This window comes from Cucurbitaria berberidis (genome assembly GCF_010015615.1).
Source record: "Cucurbitaria berberidis CBS 394.84 unplaced genomic scaffold K460scaffold_7, whole genome shotgun sequence".
NCBI classification, from domain to species: domain Eukaryota; kingdom Fungi; phylum Ascomycota; class Dothideomycetes; order Pleosporales; family Cucurbitariaceae; genus Cucurbitaria; species Cucurbitaria berberidis.
The window spans coordinates 423,174-448,135 of record NW_024468941.1 but is presented as its reverse complement, the minus strand read 5'-3'; the positions used below and the strand labels follow the sequence as shown (position 1 = coordinate 448,135).

At 52.1% G+C, this 24,962-nt stretch overlaps 9 protein-coding genes across 9 annotated transcripts; 3 read left to right on the top strand and 6 right to left on the bottom strand.

Moving 5' to 3' along the window:
- Positions 1-1,285: 1,285 nt before the first annotated feature.
- K460DRAFT_296238 (uncharacterized protein) lies at positions 1,286-5,782 on the bottom strand (the record flags this gene model as incomplete). The annotated part of the gene is made up of 3 exons (XM_040929624.1): positions 1,286-2,825; positions 2,987-3,683; positions 3,739-5,782. The coding sequence occupies 3 exons, from the start codon at positions 5,780-5,782 to the stop codon at positions 1,286-1,288; spliced, it is 4,281 nt and encodes a 1,426-aa protein (XP_040782800.1).
- A 390-nt stretch (positions 5,783-6,172) lies between these two features.
- Positions 6,173-9,166, bottom strand: K460DRAFT_371443 (uncharacterized protein). The gene is made up of 2 exons (XM_040934353.1): positions 9,047-9,166; positions 6,173-8,972 (listed from the first exon to the last, which is right to left on the bottom strand). The coding sequence occupies exon 2, from the start codon at positions 8,951-8,953 to the stop codon at positions 6,299-6,301; it is 2,655 nt and encodes an 884-aa protein (XP_040782799.1). The 5' UTR covers positions 8,954-8,972; positions 9,047-9,166; the 3' UTR covers positions 6,173-6,298.
- Positions 9,167-9,534: 368 nt separating this feature from the next.
- K460DRAFT_297134 (NAD(P)-binding protein) lies at positions 9,535-10,206 on the bottom strand (the record flags this gene model as incomplete). The annotated part of the gene is made up of 1 exon (XM_040929684.1): positions 9,535-10,206. The coding sequence occupies one exon, from the start codon at positions 10,204-10,206 to the stop codon at positions 9,535-9,537; it is 672 nt and encodes a 223-aa protein (XP_040782798.1).
- A 476-nt stretch (positions 10,207-10,682) lies between these two features.
- Positions 10,683-12,392, top strand: K460DRAFT_371442 (kynurenine 3-monooxygenase). The gene has a single exon (XM_040934352.1). It carries the CDS (start codon positions 10,919-10,921, stop codon positions 12,245-12,247), a length of 1,329 nt encoding a protein of 442 aa, XP_040782797.1. The 5' UTR covers positions 10,683-10,918; the 3' UTR covers positions 12,248-12,392.
- Positions 12,393-12,705: 313 nt separating this feature from the next.
- Positions 12,706-15,016, top strand: K460DRAFT_296434 (uncharacterized protein; the record flags this gene model as incomplete). Its single annotated transcript, XM_040929637.1, has 2 exons — positions 12,706-13,107; positions 13,160-15,016. The coding sequence occupies 2 exons, from the start codon at positions 12,706-12,708 to the stop codon at positions 15,014-15,016; spliced, it is 2,259 nt and encodes a 752-aa protein (XP_040782796.1).
- A 326-nt stretch (positions 15,017-15,342) lies between these two features.
- Positions 15,343-16,927, bottom strand: K460DRAFT_295992 (cytochrome P450 monooxygenase; the record flags this gene model as incomplete). Its single annotated transcript, XM_040929598.1, has 2 exons — positions 15,343-16,567; positions 16,623-16,927. The coding sequence occupies 2 exons, from the start codon at positions 16,925-16,927 to the stop codon at positions 15,343-15,345; spliced, it is 1,530 nt and encodes a 509-aa protein (XP_040782795.1).
- An 879-nt stretch (positions 16,928-17,806) lies between these two features.
- On the bottom strand, positions 17,807-19,555 carry K460DRAFT_381084 (MFS general substrate transporter; the record flags this gene model as incomplete). The annotated part of the gene is made up of 6 exons (XM_040935321.1): positions 17,807-17,837; positions 17,877-18,096; positions 18,127-18,218; positions 18,249-18,361; positions 18,401-19,116; positions 19,147-19,555. The coding sequence occupies 6 exons, from the start codon at positions 19,553-19,555 to the stop codon at positions 17,807-17,809; spliced, it is 1,581 nt and encodes a 526-aa protein (XP_040782794.1).
- A 1,337-nt stretch (positions 19,556-20,892) lies between these two features.
- Positions 20,893-21,620, top strand: K460DRAFT_381083 (uncharacterized protein; the record flags this gene model as incomplete). Its single annotated transcript, XM_040935320.1, has 2 exons — positions 20,893-21,457; positions 21,514-21,620. 2 exons carry the CDS (start codon positions 20,893-20,895, stop codon positions 21,618-21,620), a joined length of 672 nt encoding a protein of 223 aa, XP_040782793.1.
- A 1,515-nt stretch (positions 21,621-23,135) lies between these two features.
- Positions 23,136-24,469, bottom strand: K460DRAFT_297099 (FAD/NAD(P)-binding domain-containing protein; the record flags this gene model as incomplete). The annotated part of the gene is made up of 2 exons (XM_040929677.1): positions 23,136-23,505; positions 23,559-24,469. The coding sequence occupies 2 exons, from the start codon at positions 24,467-24,469 to the stop codon at positions 23,136-23,138; spliced, it is 1,281 nt and encodes a 426-aa protein (XP_040782792.1).
- Between the last annotated feature and the right edge of the window lie 493 nt (positions 24,470-24,962).

The window sequence follows — 24,962 nt, the reverse complement described above, 5'->3', positions numbered from 1 at the left end:
ATCGAGCCCTTGGCGTGGTGGAAACTATCTTGGGACCGGTGGGTGGTCTACCCAAAGACGTCACCGCCGGTAACCGTGCTTAACAGAAGAAACCTTGGGTTCCTAACATGCTCGGCGGCCTTGTTGGAGTCGTTGCTGGGCACAGCGGAAACTATATTGCCCATACAAGGACCTCTGCTGATACAAAAAGCCGGCCATTGTCATTTTGAGGCCTTTCTGATTGTTGTTACGGTCGTCCTGAGACCCTAATGACGACAGCGGGGCTGGGGATGGCCGCGAGCAGGAGGGGCGAAAGGCCACAGCAGCCAAGAATCCCGCTCGCCTACCCTTTGGCCAAGCTGCGCTAACGTTCTCGGCTTGCCTTAGCCAGCGGCGGAAAAGTACTAGGACGTGCCGAATTCCCGATCAATAACCACGGTTGCGTCGAAGGCCAGAGCCTTCACGTCATCTAAACGCTATTTCCAAGCGGGCTTACCTTCAATCTGCCAATAACATTCCAATCTCTCCTCCGCCAAGTCTTGAATCCCTGGGGTTGCCTCAATAGGGCTTTCTCCGTGTAACGACCAGCTGATACCCGCGCGTCACTCCGCAGCCCAACGGTAAAGCTTGCCTCAATGGCGGTTTTTTGAGAGGCAACTGGAGGCCTCTAGAGTCTCTTATCTGCAACATGGGCCTTGACATGCGTTGCCCAGACGGTGGCTGAGAGATCACGAGACTCCAACAAGCCCGTTAGTCGGCCTTATGACTCGTGAAATCTACATTACCCCAGTAAACGGCGAAGCGTATAGTAGTGTTAGTGCACGATAACGAACGGACACTTGATACGTTGAGTTGTGATGATTTGTTTTCTCTGGTAGAGTAGGCGAATCGTCACGGTATACCCTTCCCCAAACATCTAAAGCAAATTCCACGTCTCGAAACACATAAGATGCGTTGAGATCGCACATATCTTCTGCTAGTAGCCGATATAGATTTTCAAACTATGAACCTATATTGCTTTACCGTGTCAAACACGATAAAGGAAGCGAGTACATGATCGTACTGTAAAGTGCATGTTGTGTATAGACCTCACAGCAGACCGGAGTGCTCAATGTTAATAGATACAATATCACAGATCAGAGGCAGCTAAGCGGCTGGAATCAAATAATATTCTCATTTCGCTACATACGTCACACTACACGTTTATTGCTATCAACAACGTGTTCAACGCAGAGGGGTATTCACCAACAACACACAACGCCCACATCACGACTCATTACACATATATCAAAACAGTCATGCCCAACTAAGGCACGATAGCCATCTCCAGCTGCATGTCCCGTCCCTCTTTGACCTTCATGATTCTACTTCGCAAAACGGGCAAATTCTCTTTATCCGATTCGCCACTTGTGTTCAACATGGAATGGCTCTGTCTGCCGCCTCGCATCCACGAGCCGCTTGGTGCTCCACTAGGCGGGGCGGAGCTTAAATGTGAGCGCATGTCGACCGCGGAGTCAACTATGCCTAATCCGAGGCCTTGTACGCCCACTTCTAGATCGTCGATCTCGGCGGTAGCTCCGCCCTGTGCCTTGGTGGAGTGCTTGTTCTTCTGCTTGCAGGTGTAGAGTGTTTGCTCGGTAGAGCCGGGAAGATAGATGCGTTTCGCGCCGAGAGTTCGCTTGATGTCCTCGAGTAAGACCTCCATAGGGCAAAGATACGCGATGTGGTTTCTTTGACACCATGCGAGAACATGTCCAATGACCTTATGGGTTCCATTCTGCACGATCCATGCTCCACTATCACCACCGACGCCAAAGCCGCCTGCAACGGACCACGAGCGAGAGAATGTCTTGCGGCGGTAGATGCGGACAGCGCTCATGGTCGAGGAGATCATCCCCCCTTGCAGACCGGTTGTTCGACCAAAACAGTGCACATTGAGACCACCGAGACCCTCCGCGCTGGCGATGCCATTTGGGTACTCGTCTTCCTCTGGACTGTAGTGACGCCGATTTACTGGCTGTTCTAGCTTTGCAGAAATCTCTTTTTGATCTGGTTTTGGTGGGCCAAAGCAAAATCTGCGGCCTCCTTGGCAGATGTTATACGGTTGCAAACGATCCTCATTAAGCTTAAGTAAAGCCCAGTCGATTTCGTGTAAGATGCCGTCACGCTTCCAACGTCGGATACCAGAAGACGCGTGAATATGGCCCAACTCATGGGAAGATAGATGATCGTCATTCCGGTCCTCGTCATTAGGGAAGAAGTCGTCGTCCACATCATCGATAGCTGGTTGTGTGATCTTGATGTCTTCACCCTCCCCTAGCCCGATGCCATTAATATCCCCTGTGGTAGCCCGCGACAGGGTCGAGTCAGTCATAGCTTCATGATCAGACTCATCATCCGAGTCGAACTCAGAATCTGACAAGTCGAAAGATTGAGCGTCTTCATCGCTCTTCATATCTTCGTCGTCAGAGAGCTCTAGGTCCCACATCGCCGCAGGCTCATCGGAGTCGAGATGAAGCCCAGGCTGCTCGCCCATGCCCATCAACCACGGGTTGTTATTGCTAGCCGCACTAGAAAGAACAACACTGTTTGGGTATGGGCTGTCGATGTCATCACCTGCATCGCTCTCGTCATCCGAGGGGGCATCTAGTAGGTGGTGCACGCTCATGCCAAGTGGTTCGTCATCAACAAGGATTACTCCACCATATGAGACTGGAGGTAGATGTTCATCGTTGTTAAACGCACCGATGGATGCACCACAAAGGGGTCGTGGCTGGTGAAATGGATTCATGACAGCCATGTCGCCGTTGTAGTTGTCGGTATTCATCATCGAACGATGCGGAGGTCTTAAGGTGGCGTCACAGTTAGCAAACGTATTTATGGAGGAGTTTGACGACTCAAAACCGGAGTACTTTGCGTAGCTCTTCAAATCCTAGCTCGGAAGTACAAAGCTAAAAAATACTTCTAAAGGCACGCAGACATGCTTGCAGTATGGGGATCTACATACCGTACTCGCCGCGAGGAGCGGCTCATCTTAGACCGTCGGATCTTTCCCCGACGGACCTTGAGATCGTAGGCATTCGCGTCATAACGGAAGCGGCGGGCAAGAATGGTCTTGACCTTGGTAACGCTGCTGCAGGTCACGAATATCGTCGGGTGAGACTTCTCTGGCGTTTCGCCGATCGCCACGAGATCGATGCTTATCGTTTCATCAGACTCTTTGAGTGCGCGCTCAATGAGACGCTCAAGGCGAGGCAGCATCGTTGTATGCCATTCATCTACAATCGCTGGCGCAAATTTGACTGGGAATAGTCGAAGCTTTGGGCGTGAAGTGGGGTCCATATCTGTCTGTATTTGTATAGAGGACGTGATGCAGCCTTCGCTCTGTTCGATGCTTCGCATTTCGGGTTCCGGTGTAGGATAGCCAAGCGTGGCTTGGGGCCAGTGGCGAATACCGTCGGTCAGAAGAGCTTCGATCGTGTTCGATCGTTTCTGTTTGCTCTCTCGCCAAGCTTTTTGGATCACGGTGATCTTTTCTTTGTAGTCGCGTAACGTCATACTTCGCTGTGAAGAAGCACGTGACGGGATTTTTGAATGTCTCCACGCGCGCTGTATCGTTGATGCTGCTGTCACAACACGCTCTCTATACAAAGACGAGGTATCACTTCGATCTTGTGAATCTGGCGGAGTCGCAACAAGAGTGCCTACATGTTGCCGTTAGATCATCACTCCAATTTACCTAGAATAAGTTACACATACCGGACTCTTCAAGCGGATCACGCTCCTGCTGCTCCCACTCCATTGGCTCCGGGGCCTCCTGTTTCGGGCTCATTAAGCGTATGCTTTCCGAAATACTTTTTCGAATAGAGTGCTGTGAACGTTGCGACGGGTCCCGCGACAAAGAGAGGTCAGGAGATTGCTTTGGTGATGATTTTGACAATGACTTGGTTCGCTCCAGGGCTTGTGACCCCTTCTCAAACGCCCATCGCTTTGCGCTCCGGTATGAAGGAGTTGCTGGAATGTCTGCTGCGATCTGAGGCTGGCTGATACTTTTGCGCTTGAGCGGGGATGACTGTTGGATAGGCGTAGCACCTGGCCTAAGCTCACTCGAATCAAAGCCAGGCTCGGATTCATCGAGCATACAGCACCTTTGCAACCGGATGATGATACGATTGTACAGCTGGGAGAGATCCTGTACATTTTCGCCCTTGGAGTCGGCTGCCCAGAAGCAGTCACGAACGACTTGCATGTAAGCCGTACCGCACTTAGATGCTAGGCGACGGATGTATACGTCTTCTATCCGTTGTTTGAAGTCTTTCAAGGTATATTTTGGCTTCCATAGGTCCGCTAGGGGCTGCCACAGGCCGACCTCGAGCAATATCAGACCTAAGCTGTACATATCGAACTGCGGGCTATAGGTTGCGTTCTTGAGCCCGGTGAACTTGGGGTCTTCTGGATGGCGATAGATGTTGAGTGTTGGCATTGCGTTGGTCGGTTCAATGTCGTATTCAGAAAAGAGATCAAACGAGCATATAACCGGGGAGCGAAGAGAATATTGCAGAGCTCTGCTGTTGGCTGACTGTCTCTTGTTATTCTTAAAGACCAGGATGTTACTGCTGTTGACGTCTTTGTGGACAAAGTTATCACCATGAATTTTGCTGAAAGTTAGGCCAAGTGTGAAGGCGAGACGAAAACGGTCCTCCAGCGGTGGGGTAGCGCTGTTAGAGTTGTGCAGCGACTTTGAGCCTGTTTGAAGAACACTGAGTAGTGTCACGGGTCTCAACTCCTCTGCAGGCTTGTGTGAGTCGGCGGGTCCTGCGTAGACAGAGGTTGGCAGTTCGAAGACTAGCCCAAAGCGCGGTTGCTTTGGATCTTCAAAGTATCCTAGACAGTGGAGTGTCCCGTGGAAGGAGTGATTGTTTGACAGCTTTGTCAGTATCGACAAGAGGCGTTCCAAGCGGTCTGTAGGTGGAGAGACTTCAGTAAAGCGGTATGTGGGGTCGTACGTCGCATACTCGACCAGCACACATGTCTCTATCGTCCTGCTTCCCTCAGTCTTCCAAGGGTTTGTCGAGCTGTGTCGGGAGCGTAGTCGACCAATGACTTGACTCGAAGACTTGCCAACGCTCTCGTAGGGCGGTGGTTCTTCTTCTGGCAGAACCAGATCGGACGGGTCCAGCTTGGGGGGGAGGTTTGAGCGGGGCGCATGAGCATTGAGTGGAAATGTTGCTGGGTTGACGAGCGTGAGGTCGGAAGCGCTGTAGTCGGCGGAGAGGAATACGGACGTGGATGTTGCTGGCCGTGGCTGTTCGGAGGCGGCTTTGCCTGGACTGACACCGCGGTCGCTTCCTCGTTGTGTTCTCCGTGTCCTCGACAGATCGTAAAGGATGTCTATTGACGTCGTGAGGTCCTTGATGAGGTCCTCGTAACGTGACCGGTCGGCGGCCGCCCACGAGGGAGGGTCAGGCCTGCTCTTCTCTCCCGACAAAATCTTTCCTCCTGTGACAGGTGCTCCTGGATGCATTCTCTCTGCCTCGTCTAGAATCTCTTTGATGGTACCAAGCACGCTCGTAACCGTTTCAGTGAGGCCAGCCTGCTCCACGCTCTTGTCAATGTCTCCCTGCGTGCCCTTGGAGTTGTCGCTCCAGTCGACGCCCCATGTTATCAGCCGATCCTTCTGGATTCTGAACTTCCGGTGGAGCGCATGCGACTCGGGCGTGTCTTTGGTGTCTTGCTCGACGACGGCGTCCCCGATCTTCTTGGTGTCGGAGTAGAGCTGGGTGAGTCTGCTGATGGTCTCCATCTTCGCGAATCGACCTCGGGGTAGTCGCAGAGGTGTAAAAGGTACGCGATGGCGTCGTTAGGTGCGTGTATGCAAAGGCATGGAGAATAGCAGCGATGTGACTGCCTTGAGCGTCGTCGTCATGGGTGTTGGGGCAGATTATAGCATGCGCGGGTGCATTCATGGATGCCTAGCTACGACCCCACACGAACCAATCGCTCCTTCCGCGTGTACCTTCAGTGGCGGTGCCCGAGGCTTAACCCCCGACTCCAGCCAATCGCATGCGACGACCTCCGCCCTCACGGCTCTCCCGGGCGACTGCGCCTCTAGGCTTCCTTCATCTCAACGTAGGGCAGACGTGAGTGCTGTCTGCTTAGCTGACCTCTTCACCTTATCGTCGAAAGGAAATTCACGGAGAAACATTTGATTCCTGACTGTTCAAGTATCCTGTATGCACGCCAAACTTTGTGGCATTTGCACCCTTCAATCCCTCGCTCCTAGTTCAAAGGCATCAAAGAACTCATCTCATCGACACGCTTAGTCGTCCTCGGTCAGGTCGCCATATTCCCACTGGCCCCGCCTCTCCTCCTTAGCTACATCTTGCTTCTTCTTCAGCGCAGCTAGCACATCGCTTGCACTCCGTTCCCAGACCCTCAACTTCTTGGGCACCATAGCAAGACCCTCACTGATAACGTCCGCGTTCACGCTCTCTTGTCCAGTCTTGCTCTGCTTGGGATCAAATAGCGTAACCCAGAGCAGGCCATCCTTCTCCACCTGATCCACATTAGCAACAAGCTGACGATCCGCCGTCTCTTGTGAGATGAAGTGCACCGCGTCCGCGAGATACTCTGGGTTGCCCGGCAGCTGGATGAAAGCTAGCTGTGCTTCCACAGCTTGAGGCTTGAGCTTCGATGGCAAGAATTGAGTCTGAGAGAGAGGTCGGAGACGCGACCACGGGATCGTCTCCGAGTTTCCATAGTCGACATACACGACCTCGGCCTTCTTTGCCTCACGATCGTTGCGTCGGATTCGGGCGCGGTACCACTGGTCGTCCGCCGTAAACCTGGCTGCGACGAACTCGCCGGCCTTGGGAGGATTAGGGAGGCCTGCACTATTGGTTGGGTTCAGATGGAACTTGCTGAACGCGTCCATGAGTGATGTTAGTGCTGTTGTGCCGGCGCCAATCTCTTGGAGCCTCAGCCTGCCATCATCCTCCACATGCGTTACCATGACGTCGCGGTAGTCCTTTCGCCTCGAGGTCGCTGCGTCGCCGTTGGTAGTTTCAGCAGCAGCAGCAGCGTTCGGCTCAGCGTCCTCGTCCTGGGAAGGGTCATAGTCATGCCACAGTCCTTTTCGCGCGTCCTTTGCCTTCTGCTCAGCGGCGAATAACTCGTTTGCATTGCCAGACTTTTCTGCTGAGTACGCATGTACTGAAGCAAGACCCTCCTCGACTAGGGTCTTCGCGAAGTTCTCGCGGTTGATGTAGAGGGTGCCAATGAAGCCGCCCACCTTGTCGCAATCCTCGACATCAATCTCGACGTCGCGTTGCTGGCATCGCTTGTTGGCAAACTCGTGGGCCTCCTTACCAAACGGCTCACCCTTATCACTTTCGTTCCTGGCTGACCGCGGCGCACGAATACCGGAGAGGACGAAAGTAAGTTTAGCGTTCTCGCGGGGTACCAGTACAGTGAAACGTGATGCGGATTTGACAAAGTCGACAATTGCTGGTACCTTGCGTTGCCGTGATAGTAGAGAGAGTTGTCGCTTAGCCTTTTCAAGAGATTCCGAGTAATCGACATACTGCTTTACGGCCGGCGCCTTTTCTGACCACAGACCCTTCTTCCCTTCTTGCGCGCTTTGTTCAGCAAGCAGAAGATCATCGTAAATGGGGCTTCTGTCGGTGTCGTCTTGTCGGTGTCGGATCACGGAAGCCATGCCACTCTCCACAAGAAGCAGTCCGATGTTCTTGCCCTGGATAGTGACGGTGACCATCTCGCGCTCATCATATCCCTCTGTCCCGGGCCGCTTACCATCAACGTGGACTTTGACGTGCTTTCCAATCAGCTTCTTGCGCAAAAACTCTTTCGCTTCCGCTACCCACGGTGACTGCTTCGGGTCGGTAGGCTTCGGTTGGCGAACACTGCTTAGGTTGACGCGCCGTTCCACACCAGCCTTGTTCCGTAGGAAGAGTGTGTCAGCACTTTGGATCCTGGTAACAATAGCTTCCAATTCGCCTGCTGCATTGGCCTTTGGAGCGACATGGCCCGCATAGAGACCTTGCCGGCTGTCCCTTGCCACCTTCTCTGCCTGTCTGAGCACACCCATCTGCTGGCCGAGAAGTGTTGTGTGATGGTCGGTGCACTTTGCCAATCCGGCTTTGAGTAGGAAGGGCGTAATGCTGCCTTGAGTGGGGTGCTTAACGTCGGCCACGATCTGGCCATTGGGAGTCGTTCCAAGCACGACGACGCTCGCTCCTCTCTGCAACAACCTTGTCTCCACGAATTGTTGAGCCTCCTCGCCGAATGGCTCAGCTGGGTGTTCTTTGCCGTCTGAAGGGTTCGTTCGCTTGGTGGCTGGGGCGCGGATGCCGGCGAGGAGGACCATGGTTTGGACATGCTCGGTCGGCGAGAGAATGAATCGGACGATGAGGCGGTCGCCAGAAAGCACTTTCTCGACAATTGCCTCCAAGTCCTTGCCCTTGTTGTCCTCGACGAACTTCTGCGGGTCGCTTAGCTCAGTTGACGAGCTAATGCGGCCTCCCGACTCGGCCCAGAGACCCTTCGAGTCTGCCCTCGCGCGTGCCTCAACCATCTGCAGTCTCTCTAGCAGTTGTGCGGCTTCCTCAGAGTCTTCTTTCCGGCCAGCATCATCTCGCAGCTTCAGCCAGCCCTCTGCCACTGCTTGTTCTGGCAGGGCGATCTTGTTCGGAAGGACAATGAGACCGTATTCGCGATTTGCGCCCGTGGGGATCTTGTACAGGACCTGGAAGCGCACGACCTTGCCTACGACGAGACGTCGGAGGTAGTCGCGTGACTCGAAGGCGAATGGCTCATCGCCTTCTCGCCTCAGTCTGGGCGCAGTGACGAAAGCTAGGCTCAGTGTACGCTCTTGCTTTGGGTTGTTGATATTGTGGAGGATGATGGTGTCGCCAGAGAGGACGCTCTTGACTTTTGCTTCGAAGAGGGAGGTCATGGTTGGGGACAGACGAGAGCTATAATCGCAAGGAAGCTATTAGCTACCGTGTCCCTACGAGCTCCAAAACATGAGGTGGGGTCGGTGACTTACACTTGGCTCGAGGAATGGGAATATTCACCAAGTAATATATGATAAAGGAGGATGCAATTGATCTTGTAGACAAGTTCGACACACAGATTTGGTTGTATGAAGCAACGTGGTAGCTCGGAGGTTTAAAACTCGCCTGGTTGCCAGGGCCCTCAAGCGGCGTTGTGGGGTTAAGCTCTAGGCGAATGGTTGCTAACAAGACGTCACCCGCATCTTCCCCGTGCGCTCTTCCCCCTTCACCACCTCTCCAGCTTTTCTACTCTCTATAACAACCATTACTTTTAGCAATTCCGGTTATGAGCACTTCGATGCAATGCACGGCAAGACGACTGACTGCACAAGCTGGCACTCAGAACGACATCTGTACAAGATAACATATATGCTAATATTCAAGTCTTCCTGAACTCCTAAACGCCGTCGACCTGAAACCCTCGCTGATCCAGAAAGAATGCTACATGTACGTGGACTAGGACTCATCGCGACCCAAGCACCTAGTTTGTGATAACAGGCGCCGTTCCGTCCCAGGTCCTGCTCTCGGTCGCCTCAACTATGAACTTCGCAACGCTGCCACGGGTGATGGCTCCCATCATCGGGACACCCTTACCGTCATTGGCCCACTCCTGGATCGCCTTCGCATCGCCCTCTTCCAGCCTCGATGGACGCACAAAGACGTAGTTCTCTCCGCTGGCTTTAACCTCTTTTGCGACAAGGTTGTGGTCGTCGTACTGGTAGATCATATTGCTCTTCTTCATAAGCATGCGCATCACCCAGTGCATGTTTGGCCACGACTCGCCGACTCCGAAGGCTTGCATGATGACTATCTTGGGCGTGTTAAACTCTTTCATGACGGCGACGACGTTGGCGGTTGAGTCGGCCATCAGGCGGGGTGGAGAAACGACTGCTGCGAAGGGACTATCGCCGGCACGTGGTGCACTGAGTGTAACGACGACGACTTCGGGGTTGCTGTGTGCGAAGGCGTTGCGCACATTTTCCTTGTTCATGGGCGTGCCGGTGATGGTCTTGAGGCCGGCTTTGGCTTCTAGTGACTCGGGTTTGCGGACGAGTGCCGTGACTTCATGACCCCGTGCAAGGAGTTCGTTGATGACCAACTTGCCGGTGCGACCGCTGCCACCGATAATGAGGATGCGCTTCGAGATTGACATGTTTGCAGGTATAGAAAGTCTACGTTGACTGCTGGGTGGACTGTCTGGAAGCCGTTGTCTTCGGAGATGTAGATGTAGATGTAGAATTCGTATTGGAGAGTAGACTGGTTGTTTTCTGAAGGTTGGCTTGTGGGTACTCCAATTCAGGGCGTGGGTAGGCGGCTTCGAAGAAATAGAAGGAGAAAAAGTGACGCTTTTGCGGGTTCCTCTGCATGAACAGTTGAGAAGGTTGGGTTATGAAAGTCCTGGGACGTCGAGAGGTCTGTCTCTTATGTCGTTTGTTCGGAAGGCGAAGGTCAAGTGGAAACAGTGATGCATTGGTCGGTGTTCGGATCCGAGACACTTTTCGGATCCGGAAACCACACCACACCAGCAAACGCGGCCTGACAAAGGAGAGGCGCAGGTGGATTAACACGGTTTCACAGCCTAAAGCATGCATCTATCAGGCACTGGTGACAAAGCAGTACGGATCCGAGTATCTGCGCCGATATCTGCGCACCCGTAGCCAAGCTATAAAGCTTGGTGTGTTTGTCATTCAAGTATCCATTCCACTCAACCTCTTCCTCAACTCACTTGACAACCGCACTCAATTCCCCTATCTCAACACGCTCAATATTCTACATTCTACTTCATTCAATCACACCTTTTCTAGCCTGTGACCACCTCTACCCGAACCCGAGATCTGATACCATCTTATTCAGTCACATACAACATGATCTCCACTCCTCCCAATAGGGTAGCTATTATCGGCGCGGGCCTTTCGGGCCTTACTCTCGCCATCTCTCTGCATCGCCAAGGCGTCCCTTGCAGGATATACGAGCTTCGCGAGCCCAGCAAGGCGACATCGGGCGCTTTGATGCTCTCACCTAATGCTCTACGCATCCTCGACACATTAGGCATCTACGAGAGACTCCGCCCACAGGGCTACAATTTCGAGACAATCGACTTCAAGAACCACGAGCAGATCACCACTGATCAGTACTACCTCGGCCAGGAGAGGCTCTACGGATACAAGGCTCTCCGTGTCTACCGCCAGGTCCTCCTCACGGAGCTCCGCGATGAGGTCAAGAACCTTCAGATTCCCGTCGTATACGGTGTCAAGTTCAGCCACATCATTTCTGAGGATGAGAGTGGCGTCAACTTTGCCTTCACTGACGGTACTCGTGCGTCGGCCGACATCCTCGTTGGCGCCGATGGCATTCACTCCACAGTCCGCAAGCACATTGCTCCTGGTGTTGTTCCCAAATACTCAGGAATGGTCGCCATCACATGCGCGCTCCAGAGGAACACACTCGAATATCCCTCCAACATCTGCGCCAAAGACTACCCTATGCCTGTTGCTATCCACGGCAAGAATGGTGCTTTCGTGATGGCTCCGCAGAACGTTGACGGATCAGAAGTTCTCGCGGGCACTCAACGCGCATGGCCAGAGCAGGATCGCGCCGGCTGGGACGCGCTGCTCGCGGATCGTGAGGGACTTCTTGAGCTGTTCCGCCAGGGCTATGAAGACTGGCCCACCATTGTGCAGTCTGCCCTCAACAACGTTCCTCTTGATACCCTCGCCATCTGGCCGTACTACGTTGTGCCCAAGCTCGAACGATGGTCCTCGCCCAGCAAGCGCGTCATCATCCTCGGCGACGCGGCGCACGCAATCCCCCCGACTGCCGGCCAGGGCGCGTCTCAGGGCTTCGAGGACGCCTTCACTTTGGCCGCGCTGCTGCCTCGCATCACACCAAAATTGCCGTTGGACAAGGCGATTACCGAGTGGAAGGAAATGCGTCAACAACGTGTCGACAAAGTCATCAAGCTCACGATGCAGCTCAACAATGCCCGCCTGCCACAGGCTGAGCGTGAGAAGCTGGCTGCGGCTGGCGCACCCGTTTGGGAGAGTGGTGATCACGGCGAGCTGGCCTGGCTGTACAACGCAGATGTGGAGAAGGAAGTCCTGGCTTATGTCAAGGCTGAGACCAAGAGCCCACGCACCTGCCCCGTCGAATGGCTGCAGTCGAAGATCAGCCCCGGCGCCAACTCTGAACTCTAATTGTGTACAGAACGAGTTCGTATCAGGCTTGGTGCTCAGATGCTACGGGTGTGGATGAGGCGTAACCTGGTTCTGTGTTCGGCGCTCGGTGACCGAAGGCTTATTATGTCTGCATCTCTTATTTCTTACGGAATGATCCTGGCTTTTCAGCTGCTTGCACCTGCGCATTTGTTTAGTTCGTGAAGAATCTCACAAGTGAGATTCAAGCCGGCTTCTGTGCCTCGCATTAGCTAAGTAATTAGCACATATATGTATATTCAAATAGACCCGGCTTCAAGTCTGTCCTACCGTGGCTCTCACCACGTGATAGTTGTTACCAGTGGCTTAGCGGCCGTGCTAATCCCGATGTGATTACCCGGTAACCATTGACCTGCCCCACTCCCGCCGTCAGCTCCTACTTAACTCTCAGCATTCCATTCTCTTGTGCACCACATGCAATATTGGATCAGCTCTTCACAATGGACGATGCAACCTCTCGGAAGCGGCCACGGCCTGTCGTCTCCTGTTTGAGGTGTCGCGACAAGAAGCTAAAGTGCGACCGTACCGCCCCCTGCGAGAACTGTGTCAAGGCGTCCACAGCGAATACTTGCACATACAATCGAAATGGCATATCGCCCGCCAAACAGGATAACTCGACCCCGACTTCCAACGGGCATCTCTCAACGAATTCGCTTGAGGATCTTCAGCTCAGGATGGCAAAGATGGAGGAGTTACTAGGCGTCGCTCGTACTCATCAGGTCTCAGCCCGTAGCGAAAGGCAAATGCCTGCCACGCCGCTTCCGCTCCTTGGAACTGTGGTCGTCAAAGGGAATCGTTCAGTGTATCATGGACAAAATGATAGAGTCACACTCCTGAACCAAGTAAGTACCGTACATCAGCAGAATCGTCAAGTGTCCGGCTGACAATAGTTAGTTCCTTGATGTCAAGGATTTTATCAATGACATGTCCAATGATGCTCAGCTCCAGGCTTCTGCAAAACAGGTGAAATTTTTGCAAGACAAGTCTCATACCAAGATCGCTTCACCAGACAGCGTCAATGATTCCGACTTTTCGCTGGCTCTACTCAAGCTTCGCGAATTTCTTCCCCCTAAAGCCTATTGTGACAGACTTGTTTCCATCTACTTTCGATACTTCGAGCGCACTATGAGAGTGCTTCACATTACGACCTTTATGCGCCAATATGATCAGATTTGGTTGGACAATAATCCTGAAATTTGCAGTTCGTCCAGCATCATACCACAGCTGACCGCTGTAATGACCATGGCATACCACATGGACGATGCAGTTCCCGAAAACGAAGAACTAACCCACAGGACTTATCTGAAAGGAGCTTCTATCGACCTCATCCAGGCTTGGCTTGATGAGCTGGGTCGGAAACAAAGAACCGAGCTATCCACCCTCCAAGTCGATGTACTTCTACTCCTTTCTAAGAGTCTTCGTCATCTGTACCCCGAGAAACTCTGGAGCTCCACTGGCGCTCTTGTGCGCTCCGCCATGGTGATGGGTCTGCATACAGACCCGACAGGTGTTCCCGGCATCAACGCCTACCAGGTTGAGATGCGACGGAGGCTATGGGCAACGATCCTTGAAATGGACCTGCAGGCTTCAATGACTGCTGGAATGCCTCTTGTGGGTCCCAAACTCGATTCATGTAACCTTGTGCCGGCAAACCTCAATGATTCAGACTTTGATGAACTCTCTACAAAGCTGCCTACATCACGGCCACTGAGTACTCAAACCGACAATCTTTACCAAGTATGCCTTGCTACCTCTCTTCCACAACGGCTTCAGGCTCTGGCACTCGTACAACGCTCTGCTCCAAACGTGGAAGAGGCTATCGAGCTAGGGCGAAAAGTCGAAGAGTGCTTGTCTCGCAAGCCCTTGGTATTGTGCCTCCATAACAACAGTACAGCGCCCACAGATGGTGGATCGCTGCTCCATCGCGTCCTGCTGGATCTCTATCTACGAAGACCTCTCCTTTGTCTGTACAAGCCACTACTCCTGGGAGAACAGCAGGACCAGACAATATATACAGAGACCCAGAGGCACTGTCTTGAGTCGTCACTAGTCATTATCTCCTATCAAGACCTTTACACCCCTCAGGCACTCCGCGCGGTCACTGGCAACCCCTTACCACAACAAGACTTCTTTTATCGCTGTTGCAAATCCGACATGCTGTGGGCAGCTCTCACAATATGTCAGCACATCAAATTACTCCGCCAGGCTACAGCTGCAGACCAGGCTCTAGATAGACAAGTTGGGCACAACGATACCTCTCTTGCCAGAACCGTCGAAAATACGATCCACTGCCTAATCGATAGAATAGGGCGGAAAAGTAGCGACCTGAAAGATATTGTTTTTCTAGGGCTGGCGCTCCAGTCAGTGCAGCTATCGGGGTCGTCTTCGAGATCACACGCTTTGCAAAACAGTGCTAAGAGAACTTTGGCTGCATGTCGCGAGCGATTATTACAGCCTATGGTAATCCAAGACCAATCGCAATCGGCACCGCCTACTAAACGCCAGAAGACATCGACCACATTAATGCCAAATACCATTACCCCGCCACTATCCAATCCTACGCTCACGCCGACCTCTATATCGGATCTCCAATTCCCCATTGACCTCCCAGAGAATGCTGAACAATGGTTTGGGGATCTGCCAGATCTAGCTGCCGAGTTCACAAATTTCCAGGCCGACATGTACAATCCCAACGATGCTTTGAATTTTGGAATGACTCAGGACTGGAACTGGGAACATATGTGGCAATAGTATACCCAATTCTATCAATGCTCAAAGCCGACCGTCCCTCATTGGGTTTTGCGCTTGTTGGTCAAGGAGCTACAGAGGACACTGGAGATACCCGGTCACCCAGAGAAGTTATGAGGCTAAACAAAGCAAATACTGTAACCCAGCCTTTTACTACCATGCTATGCCAATGCAGATGGCGAAAACAAATCTAAACTGAAGCCGCTTCTCGCTAGAAAAGAAAGGAGGATTATCGATCCAGCTTCCATCGCCGAGTGAGGCTTCACAGGAAGCGTGTGAAACCTTCGGTCTTACGATGTCCGCTTCTCCGTCTTACGTTAGTTGAAAGCTCACCTCTTCGTGCAACGAAGCTGCATCTGGGGGTGGTCGATCCAAACGTCCGCATTCCGGCCCCAGCTCTCCAATGATTCAGACTTGATCATTCCAAGATCGTAGTTGTCGGCAAGATACACCAAAACATTGCGCATCAAGATATCTGCAACGAACTGACCCATGCACTTACGCGGACCGAATCCGAATCGCCAGTAATGATAGCGAGCATCAGTGCGGTCCCCAGAAAGGAATCGATCGGGCAGGTACTTTTCACGGTCCTCGCCCCAGTACGGATTGCGGATATTGAGCGCGTAAGAGTCGATGACAAAGTTCGTGCCGGCTGGAAACTCGTATCCCCCAACGACACGGGCGGTTGGGATGCTCTGTGGCACAGAGAATGCTGCGAGAGGTTTGAGACGCGCAGCTTCATTGACGCAGGCAGCTAGCAGGGAGTTGTTGTCCGTTATGTAAGAGTCGAATTCAAGACCCATGCTATCCAGCTCATCGCGCTTCGTTTTGATCTCCTCTCGCACACGTCTCTGAATGTCGGGGTATGCGGCGAGGAAGACAACGTTCCAACTCAAAGCGCCGATAGTGACGTCAAGGTTGGCGAACAGCATCTCGTCCATGGTCTGTAGCATCTCATTGGTGGTGAGCTCGCCAATATCACGAGCGGCGAAGTAGTCGATGATGGGAGCGCTAATGCCTGCTTCGACGGCGCGAGTGTATGCGAGCTCATTGACTGCTAGCCAGCGCGTACGGAACGCAGCTAAGTCGCGGTTTGCCTGAGTCGGGAGATGCTTAGCCCACTCAAAGCGAGCGAGACCCCCTTGAATAACGTACTTCATCAGAGCCTCGCGCTGCGGTGCCATGTCGCGAAGCTCATGTTCCACTTCTGGGTGCAACTGTCCGTAGATGACTTCGGCAACGATGAGGAAAGGGAGGAGCTTGAGGTCGTCTGCAGGGTCGAGAATGCCACGTGATAAGTCTTTTGTCTCGAAGAGCTCTTGGAAGTAACGCTCTGTGCGCGTCCTCACCGTTGGAACATACCTCGTCGCCATGCTGCGGTGGAATGGCTTCTCCACGACCGCACGGACGCGCTTCCACTGGTCACGACTGACAAGGCCAACGCACTGCCCGAGCAATTGACCAAGCATGTAGCCAGAGTTGTTGTTGACGGCCTTGAAGTGTTTGTCCGAGTCCTTGAAGACGACCCGGACATGCTCCGGCTTGGTGATAACACTACCCTCTACTTCAGCACTAGAACAACAAAAATTTCTTTGCCTACAAGACTCACACTTCTGGGGTCATACCGGACCAGAGACGATAGATGGCTCCAAAGCTCGCCTCCCACGCCTCGCTGTTCTTCTGTCCATGCAAGAACTTTGCCGCATCACCCTGGCCATTTGGCCACACATAATCGTTTGAGGGGAATTTGCTGCCATCGTCAATGTTCCTGATAGCGTGGCGGCGCGAGAGGTATGCGTTGAGGACTGTGGACAGGATTTTGTTGACGAGGACTGCGATGTGATTTCGGATCGCGAAGAGGGCGATAGCTATCAACGCGGCGCCCTGCACATCAATGATGATATGGGCAGACATGATTCAATATGCTGAGATGAGAAAGACCAGCAACGAGCAGTGGATTGTAGGCGACAAGACAAGAGAAAGTGCGAATGTAGGAAAGAAATGCGGAGCTGTTGTCATTATGGATCTCTCCTCCGACCAGTTCTTGCGCATATATACACGTTACCTACGAGCACAGCTTCCTATCTTCAACCGATTTTACGACGAAACATCATTCGACGTCTCAACTCGGATCCGGTAGCGTAGTATGAGCATACTACCAGGTCGTGCTGATGCTTAAAGGTACGAGCGGTGTTCGCCTTCGAAATTTACGGACTCTGCGCGCTCACTCCACTACACGAAGACCTTAGCTCTACCACAATGTCATATTCATAGAGCTGCGGTGACCTCAGACGGGATCTTGGTCCATGCACCACTTTTCTTCGGATCCGGATTTCCACTCACGTGATTGTGCCGATTATCTCGGATCCGGCGACTGTCCCACCCCGCCAGTCGTTTGAGGCTCTACTGTGATCGCAGAAAACATTCCGAGTACTCCTTTGTGCGATGATTGACAATTGAAACTTGTTGGACCAATGAAGATCTACTTTTGTTGTAGAACAAATAGCCTTCATGTGGCTATCTATCGAAACGATCATATAGAGGATGTCATTCGTATACCAGTCATGCAAGCTATAGAGGTACGTGATCTTGTAGCCAACCTCTTATCCTGGGTAGCAACTGTGCTTTTGATTCAACTACACTTTCGTCAAGCCTGTGCGTATTCGCGAAATAGATGTACTGTGTAGCGTTGTAGTTGAACAGTAGTTTTATGTTAAATCAAAAGCGAAGGAAGTCTAAGTTGAAACTGATATACACGAAAGAGAGTTACACCGAGATTATACCGAGAGCAATTTAGTCCTTCTTGTCCATACCGAAGTCATTGCTGTTCTCCGTTCGTAAGCTGACTTCCTCCTCTAGGAACACGAGCAAGAACCCAAGACCGGCCATAGCGGTCGCGAAAATCCAAACTAGCTGCAGGCTGTCTTCGTACACCGAAATGATTTCGCCTCTTAATGGATTCTGAAACTGGCTTATGTACTCCTTCGTACCGTGATCGTAAGCCGCACCGTTGTCCAGCGCTGCACGCACGGCCATACTACTAATACGAGGAAGAAGCATCTCAACTCGGCTGTTGAAGATAGCTGCAGGAACGGAAACGCCCCACACAACACCAAATTGACGGATGAAAGCCCACGTGGCCGTGGCAGCCGCCGTATCCTTATCGCTCAGTCTGGCTTGCACGGCGGGCAATAGGGTACTGAGACTGAAGCCTGATCCGACGGCTACGGTAAACTGGACCATAACCCATGCAGCCATTGAGCTGTTTCTATCTAAAGTGATGAAAGAGCCTAGACCGGCTGTGATGACCAAGAATCCGGCAATGTGGAAGGGCTTGTAGCGACCAAACTTGGAGAGAAGAGCACCAGAAATGGCGGAGAAAGGAACCAAAACAATAACGGTTGGGAGCATCTGGACACCCGAGCGGGTAGGAGTAGATAAAAGGACACCCTGAAAATAGACTGGAAGGAAGTAGATGACCAACAAGGTCAGCATGGAGTGAATGAACGTAATCGCAAAAGCCGCGGCGGACGTCCGGTTCCGGAAGAGTCGTAGAGGAATGGTTGGATGTGGGCAGTAGTTGCTCTCTTCGTAGAACACGAAGACGACTATACCGAATACACCGAAGAGAAGCGTTGCGATAGAGTTGTAGCTATCCCAGGGCCACAGTGTGCCGGCATATGCCAGTGCAACCAAGATCATGGAAACCGAGACGATGAAGATGAAGTTGCCTCCTAGGTCCAATTTGGCTAGCTTCTCGCGCCAGGTGCCTGTGGATTTGGGTGTCTTAATACGCAGGAAGACGACAAGTAGAACAAGCGCGAGTACTCCGACGGGGAGATTGAGCAGGAAGACCCAGCGCCATGATGTTGTCTGGACGATGACACCTCCAAGGAACGGACCGAGACCAGTACCGACAGAGATGGCGGCAAAGATGACTGCCATCCACTTGCCGCGGTCACGGAGAGGAACCAAGTCGCAAACGATCAGGTTGACCAACATATTGATGCCGCCACCACCAACACCCTGGATCACTCTTCCGAGGATCATTATGGACATGTCGGGTGCTCCACCTGAGATGCCGCTTCCGACCACAAATGCAACTGTGGCGAAGAGGATCAGGTTGCGCCGACCGAAGATGTCTGCGAGCTGGCCGTAGAGCGGTTGAAGTACGGTCGATGCGAGGAAATATCCCGATGAAACCCAAACGTATGATGAGCCACCTCCTAACTCACGGACGATCGTTGGTAGTGCGGTAGATACGACGGTGCCCTCAAAAGCAACGAGGATATTGGTCATACTGAGGGCGAGGAGGATAAGGTAGAACTTCATGCCGTATTGTGGTTGCGTTGGCTTGGAACCATCATCCACTCCGTTGAGCCTCAGTGTGCCGTCTGGGTTTTTGGAGATGCGGGTGGTCACAGGACGCTCGTCTAGCTCGACATCCTCCATTCGACGAAAAGGCTGTACCGGATCGCCCCATCCATTGAACTCGGCTGTAGCCACGAACGCTTCGCTTGCTCGACTGAGCCGTTTGCTCATTCTGGTTGCCGTGCTTTCTGTCCTGCGAAGATTGCGCGCAAACGGTGCTCGTCTCATCTCGGTCTCGGGCTGTGAAAGATATCCGTCTAGATCGGATTCGGGAGGATCCATGTATGTCGTGCGTCTCCTGCCGTTGTATGGCAACGAGGGCCTTCTGGTAGCTTCGGCCCAGGATGGAGGCTGTAAGAAGCCACCTAGATCGGATTCGGGAGGATCGTTGTAGACAGTGCTGCGCCTCGTATTTCGCGGGTTGGCAGAGACTTCGAGCTGGATTGGAACGTCTTCATGGATTGTTTGGTTAGGATTGTGGGTGGTAGTGGTGCGAGGTCGAACTTTGACTTCGATGATGAACTCCTGGCCATCACCAGTGTCTACGGTGATGTTGTTTGACATGGCAAATGAGGGAACGCCCAGAGTAGAGGCGAGGGAAGATAACGAAAGGTACACGGAGCACAATAGCAGACAGATCGACTCGCTCAAACTTGGCTTGATGAAGGTATATCAACGATACGAGCGAAATGTGTCGCATAATCGAACAGTACTACTTTTCTTCGTACGGGTTCTTTTGTTCTATTCAAAGCAGTCATCACTTGCTCACATCCTCCATTCTAGCTCTCCATCGCCGCCGCCGTGTTTCAGCCTCATGGAACTCCGCCTCTTAGGTACGGATTGAAGTTTGTACCTAATCCGATTGACCGGACGTACCTCCGCTTCTCCAATACGATCGGATCCGATCGTACACGTGACAAAACCTACCCAGGATGCGGCCGTCTCACGTATGCGGCTCTGCACAAGGATCGTCATATGGTAGATGCAGTGACAGCTTGGCGCATTTACGGTAACTCCGAGTATGACGGACTTGAGTAAGCTTACCAAATTTGGGTTCTTTAGCTAGGGCTCGTACGGGCTTGATGAAGATACGCGAGCCTGGACAAGGCTGTGGAGCTTCCTCGTCCCCTTTTGGTATCCTTCTAGAAGCTTGATGCGTTTTAGCGCAGTCAGTGACTGCATCCCGGGATGTACAAACTAGCTTCACTGTTAATTAGGATGTTGGCTTACCGGAGCATCGATCTTCAGCTCCAGGCTCGGAGCACCCTTCTTCGGGCACTTGGAGATCTTGGAGTCACTATTGATTTTTCTCAAATGCCGTTCACAAGGACTAGAATCCTTGCTATCCAGCAAGTATTAAAGGAAGAAGGGAAATCATTGAAGCATCATCAAACAGCACAGCAACTTCCTCTTCACAGCTTCATACAGCAGCTTCTCTTCCAACACTCTCACTTTGAGTCTGATAAAGCATCCGCCTTCTTTTCAAATCAATCATCTAAGCTTACAAGATGCTTTTCACTACCCTTGCTCTCTCGGCTCTCGCCACTTCCACTCTCGCTTTCCCTTTCAACAAAATTGAGAAGCGCACTGCAGATCGCAACTCCAACAAGCCCCAAGCTAGCCTTCCCCTCTGCGGTCCTGATACAGTGACCTGCCGCTGCCCACCCAACTCCTTCTACCAGACCTCCAGCAGTTACGCTTTCTGGCCTGTCGCCTCCTCCGAGATCACTCGCCTAACGTCCAACTTCCTCGACACTGCCTGGTTCGGAACTTCTCCTGAGAGCACTGAGGGCAATGGTACTGTTGTTGGTGCTAAGCGCCACCTGCGCGCCGAGCTCCCCGGAGGCAAGAACGTCGAACTTATTGTGGAGGAGCTCACTGAGCTCAAATTCTACCCCAATGGCGGATACTGGATGAAGTTCCAGATGGGCGATGCGCCTTTCTGGTACGAGAAACAGCGTCGCGGAGACTGGGGACTCCTTGCTGGCTCCTGGGACATTGTCGACGTGCGCGAGATCAACGGCATGACTTACATGCTTTGGGATATCCATGTCTGCTTCATGGACTCCTATGGTGAGTTTTAAAAGCCTTGCAATGAAATAATTTGAACTTCAGCTAATCATCTACAGACCTCGGTGGTTTCCACGAGAGCGGGATGAAGAATCTGACCTCCATCCTCAAGGCTCAGGGTAAGATGCCGCAGGATGCCACCATGATCGGCCCTATCACCTTCTAAGAAGCTCTCATGTCCCTCTAGTTGGTGTAAGAGTGGCATTTCTCCTTTCTGTCTAGTGTTTTGCATTATCTGCGCTAGTGGCCTTCAATTCTTGTTTCACTCTTATAGACTGTTTCTTTTTCTTTTTTAAAATGTAAATACTAAACTGTGGTGGTTCCTTAGTAACGGTTAGGGATGGGAGGTCTAATACATTTGCTCCTCAAAACCTCACTGCGCAAAATTAAGTGACATCAACTAAGAAGTGGAAGTTGAAAGCTCACCTGACGCTCCTGGAAATCTTTAGAAGCAGCGTTTCCGGGAAGAGTTGTGATTGTACTTCAATTCCAATCTTGATAGCAACTATAGAACTATGTTACAACGAAACAGTATGAGGCTGCTCACAGTTTAACAGTCGTCACAAAGCGTCTAGGAGCGCCGTACACAGAATCCAAGGCCTGAATGTGACTGACGAGTAGCTTTGCCATACTTCTGGGATGTTCCATGCGAGAGGCAGTCTTCCCTACACCTCATGTCACCTCAAGACGCTTTTAGTGTGAGGATGTGAAAAAGCCCATAGTAGGCGGAGTATGGCATGAGCAAAAATAGAGATTGACATGAATTCAAATGCCAGTCTCGGAGATTCATGTCAACTCGTTGTCGCGCTCTGAGGTTACATCTTCATAGCATGCAGCCTAGCTAGAGGCCAAGCAAGGTTGCTGATGTACATCCGTTGTGCAGATGATGTGCACCTCCCAACGATATACCTACACTTACCAAGTCTGGGATAGGTTCTTCCTCAAGCGAGACTGTTTGCAGGATGATTCATGGCCCTCAGTGTAGCCAGAATAAGCAGTTCTTTGATATAACCCCGGAAGTGATGGCTTCTCGACAATAACAAATTTCCCTTAGGATGTGCTCATCGGATCCGATCTCCTACGCTCCTCAACAAACGCCGAGACGTAGATGACTTCTCACGAGAGATCTGATTTGGTGCGACCTTGTGCAACTGCGGGATGAAAATGCTCCGACTTTACCGCTCTTTCGAGTCCATTGCATCGCTTGCGCAGCTTATGAAGGGTTGTGTTTATCCCGTTATTAGGAAAGCTTGATTGATCAGCAGGCCCACAATGGTTTTTCTTCTTCTCTGCAGACATTCCCGAAAGAGACGTCGAGCTCGATGGAACCTCCGTGAGGCCACCTGGGCGGCCCTATGGAGGATTGGGTGCGGCTGCGGATGTGGTCGGTGGAATAGGATCGTCAAAATGCCCGTTGTAGATCCCCGATGATGGGCTTGTGTGACGGTGGAGAACCTCCCGCACGAATGAGAATCACCTGAACCGAAAGTGCAGGGATGAACGGGAACTTTCGCAATCTGCATGCACGCTTACCCGTAACGCACAATTGAGGCTTGATAATGAATGCGAAATATTTTTATTCAAGGATATGCAAGGTAAGTCGCTACGAAATGCTGTCTAAAACCCCAGAAGTCGCCCAAATGTCTAAAGATGTACAGTGGAATTTCAAGTGCATGTCGACTCATGCCTCGACAGCAGCTGGCGATAGCTCTGTAACCTCTACAGACACAGCAGCCTTCGCCTTCTCCTCCGCTTTTGCCTTTGCAAACTGCTCGCACATGGCAATACCACCGCGCTCGTGGAAGAACAGATCATAGTACATCATCGTCTCCTTGGCGTAAGCCTCAGCGCGCGCGAACATCTCCTCCTCGTATGCGCGGACAGGCTCAATGAGCGAGGATGACAAGGCGCTAAGATCAGATTTGTCACAGATATTCTGTTTCCATTGCTTGATCTGAGTCGCAAGGCTAAGAGCATCTTCCATGGCAACGTTGACGCCAACGCCGGCGAAAGGAGTCATCAAGTGAGCTGCGTCTCCGATCAAAGTCAATCTAAGAGTGATGTCAGCAGGATTCTCAATCAAGAGGAGTGGACTGAGACATACCCCTGGCGGTGTGCCCATCTATGTCCAACTGGGAGCATCCACATGGGTCTCGGAACGAAATCATCATCATCAGCCAACAGCATCAGATTCTTTGCGTCGTCGTTGAATCCATCATAATACTTGCACACAAACTCCTTCTTGGCCTCGGCGACATTCGACCAGTCAATGCCGCAGGTCTTGTGCCAGTCCTCAGTGCCGCGAAAGAAGCCATATGACTTGACAGATCCGTCGCCGTTGCGCTGGGAAAGCACAGTGGTGTTGCAGCCGAGAGTCAAGCACATACCATTTCCAACACGTTTGGAAAGAGCAGGGTCGACAGTGTCGATGTTGCTGAGCTTTGCGTCCACTCCAGTAATACCAGCGAATTGGGGCCTAACATCAGAGATGAGGTGTCGAACCTTGGACCACGCGCCGTCAGCGCCAACAACGAGGTCAAATCCAGTCTCAAGCTTGTTCTCGAATTGCAAGTCGTACTTGGCGGTGCGGCCAGTAGGATCGGTCTTGACAGCCTTGAGCTTATGGCCCCACTGGAGGGATCCAGGGTAGAGCGAGTCAATGAGCATGCTACGGAGTTGCTTGCGGTCGACCTCTGGGCGGCCCTTGAACGAGTCAGGACGGCGCTCGCCCAGGTCGGAGCCTTCATCCATGATAAGTGTGCCATTAGGCTCGTAGATCTTTAGGACCTCGCCTTCAGTTCGCGCAACGGCTAGGAATTGCTCGTATAGACCGCATTCTCGAATGCATTGCTGCGCCGCACCCTCGTGCATATCAAGACAACCACCTTGAGTACGGGCGTTGCGATCCGTTTCGAGGTCGTAAATCGTACATGTGATGTTGTTGATTTGTAAAAGGCGGGCCAAAGCAAGACCAGCAGGCCCGGCTCCAATGATAGCGATCTTGAGAGAAGACATTGTGATTTGGGAAAGTATAGGAGTGTTCAAATATGCAGGAAGATTTCGGAGGATTGAATATTCGAATTGGAGTCGATGCAATCTAGATCTGGGTTGCTGGTCGAAGATATAGAGAGGTGCGGGGAGTATGTCGGGCTTGAAATGGTAGTGTTGCAGTGAAACTCGGTGTGGATCTGAGTTAGATTATGCTTTCAGGGCCTGCACTGTTATAGTCAGACAGCTGAATGCTAAAAGAGGTTGATACTAACGTGATCGTATCCTAGTAGCTCGGCTCCGAAAAGGTTAGCGGTGTGCTAAACGGACTCCGCTAAGAAACACCCTGCAGCAACTTCGAGCAAAAAAAGCCGGATCCGGGTTGCAACGAAGCAATGGTTGGTTAGGCGTCTTAACTCTCTAGCTGGAGTCTCAGGCCAACACGCTGTATGTAAGCGGACCGAACAAAATGCACGTGCAGCGACCGTGCACCATTGCATTAGAGCCGCAATGCACCCAA

Excerpts from the sequence above, each read along its gene's own strand:
- K460DRAFT_371443 (XM_040934353.1), bottom strand. The coding sequence starts at position 8,953 with ATGACCTCCCTCTTCGAAGCAAAAGTCAAGAGCGTCCTCTCTGGCGAC.
- K460DRAFT_371442 (XM_040934352.1), top strand. The coding sequence starts at position 10,919 with ATGATCTCCACTCCTCCCAATAGGGTAGCTATTATCGGCGCGGGCCTT.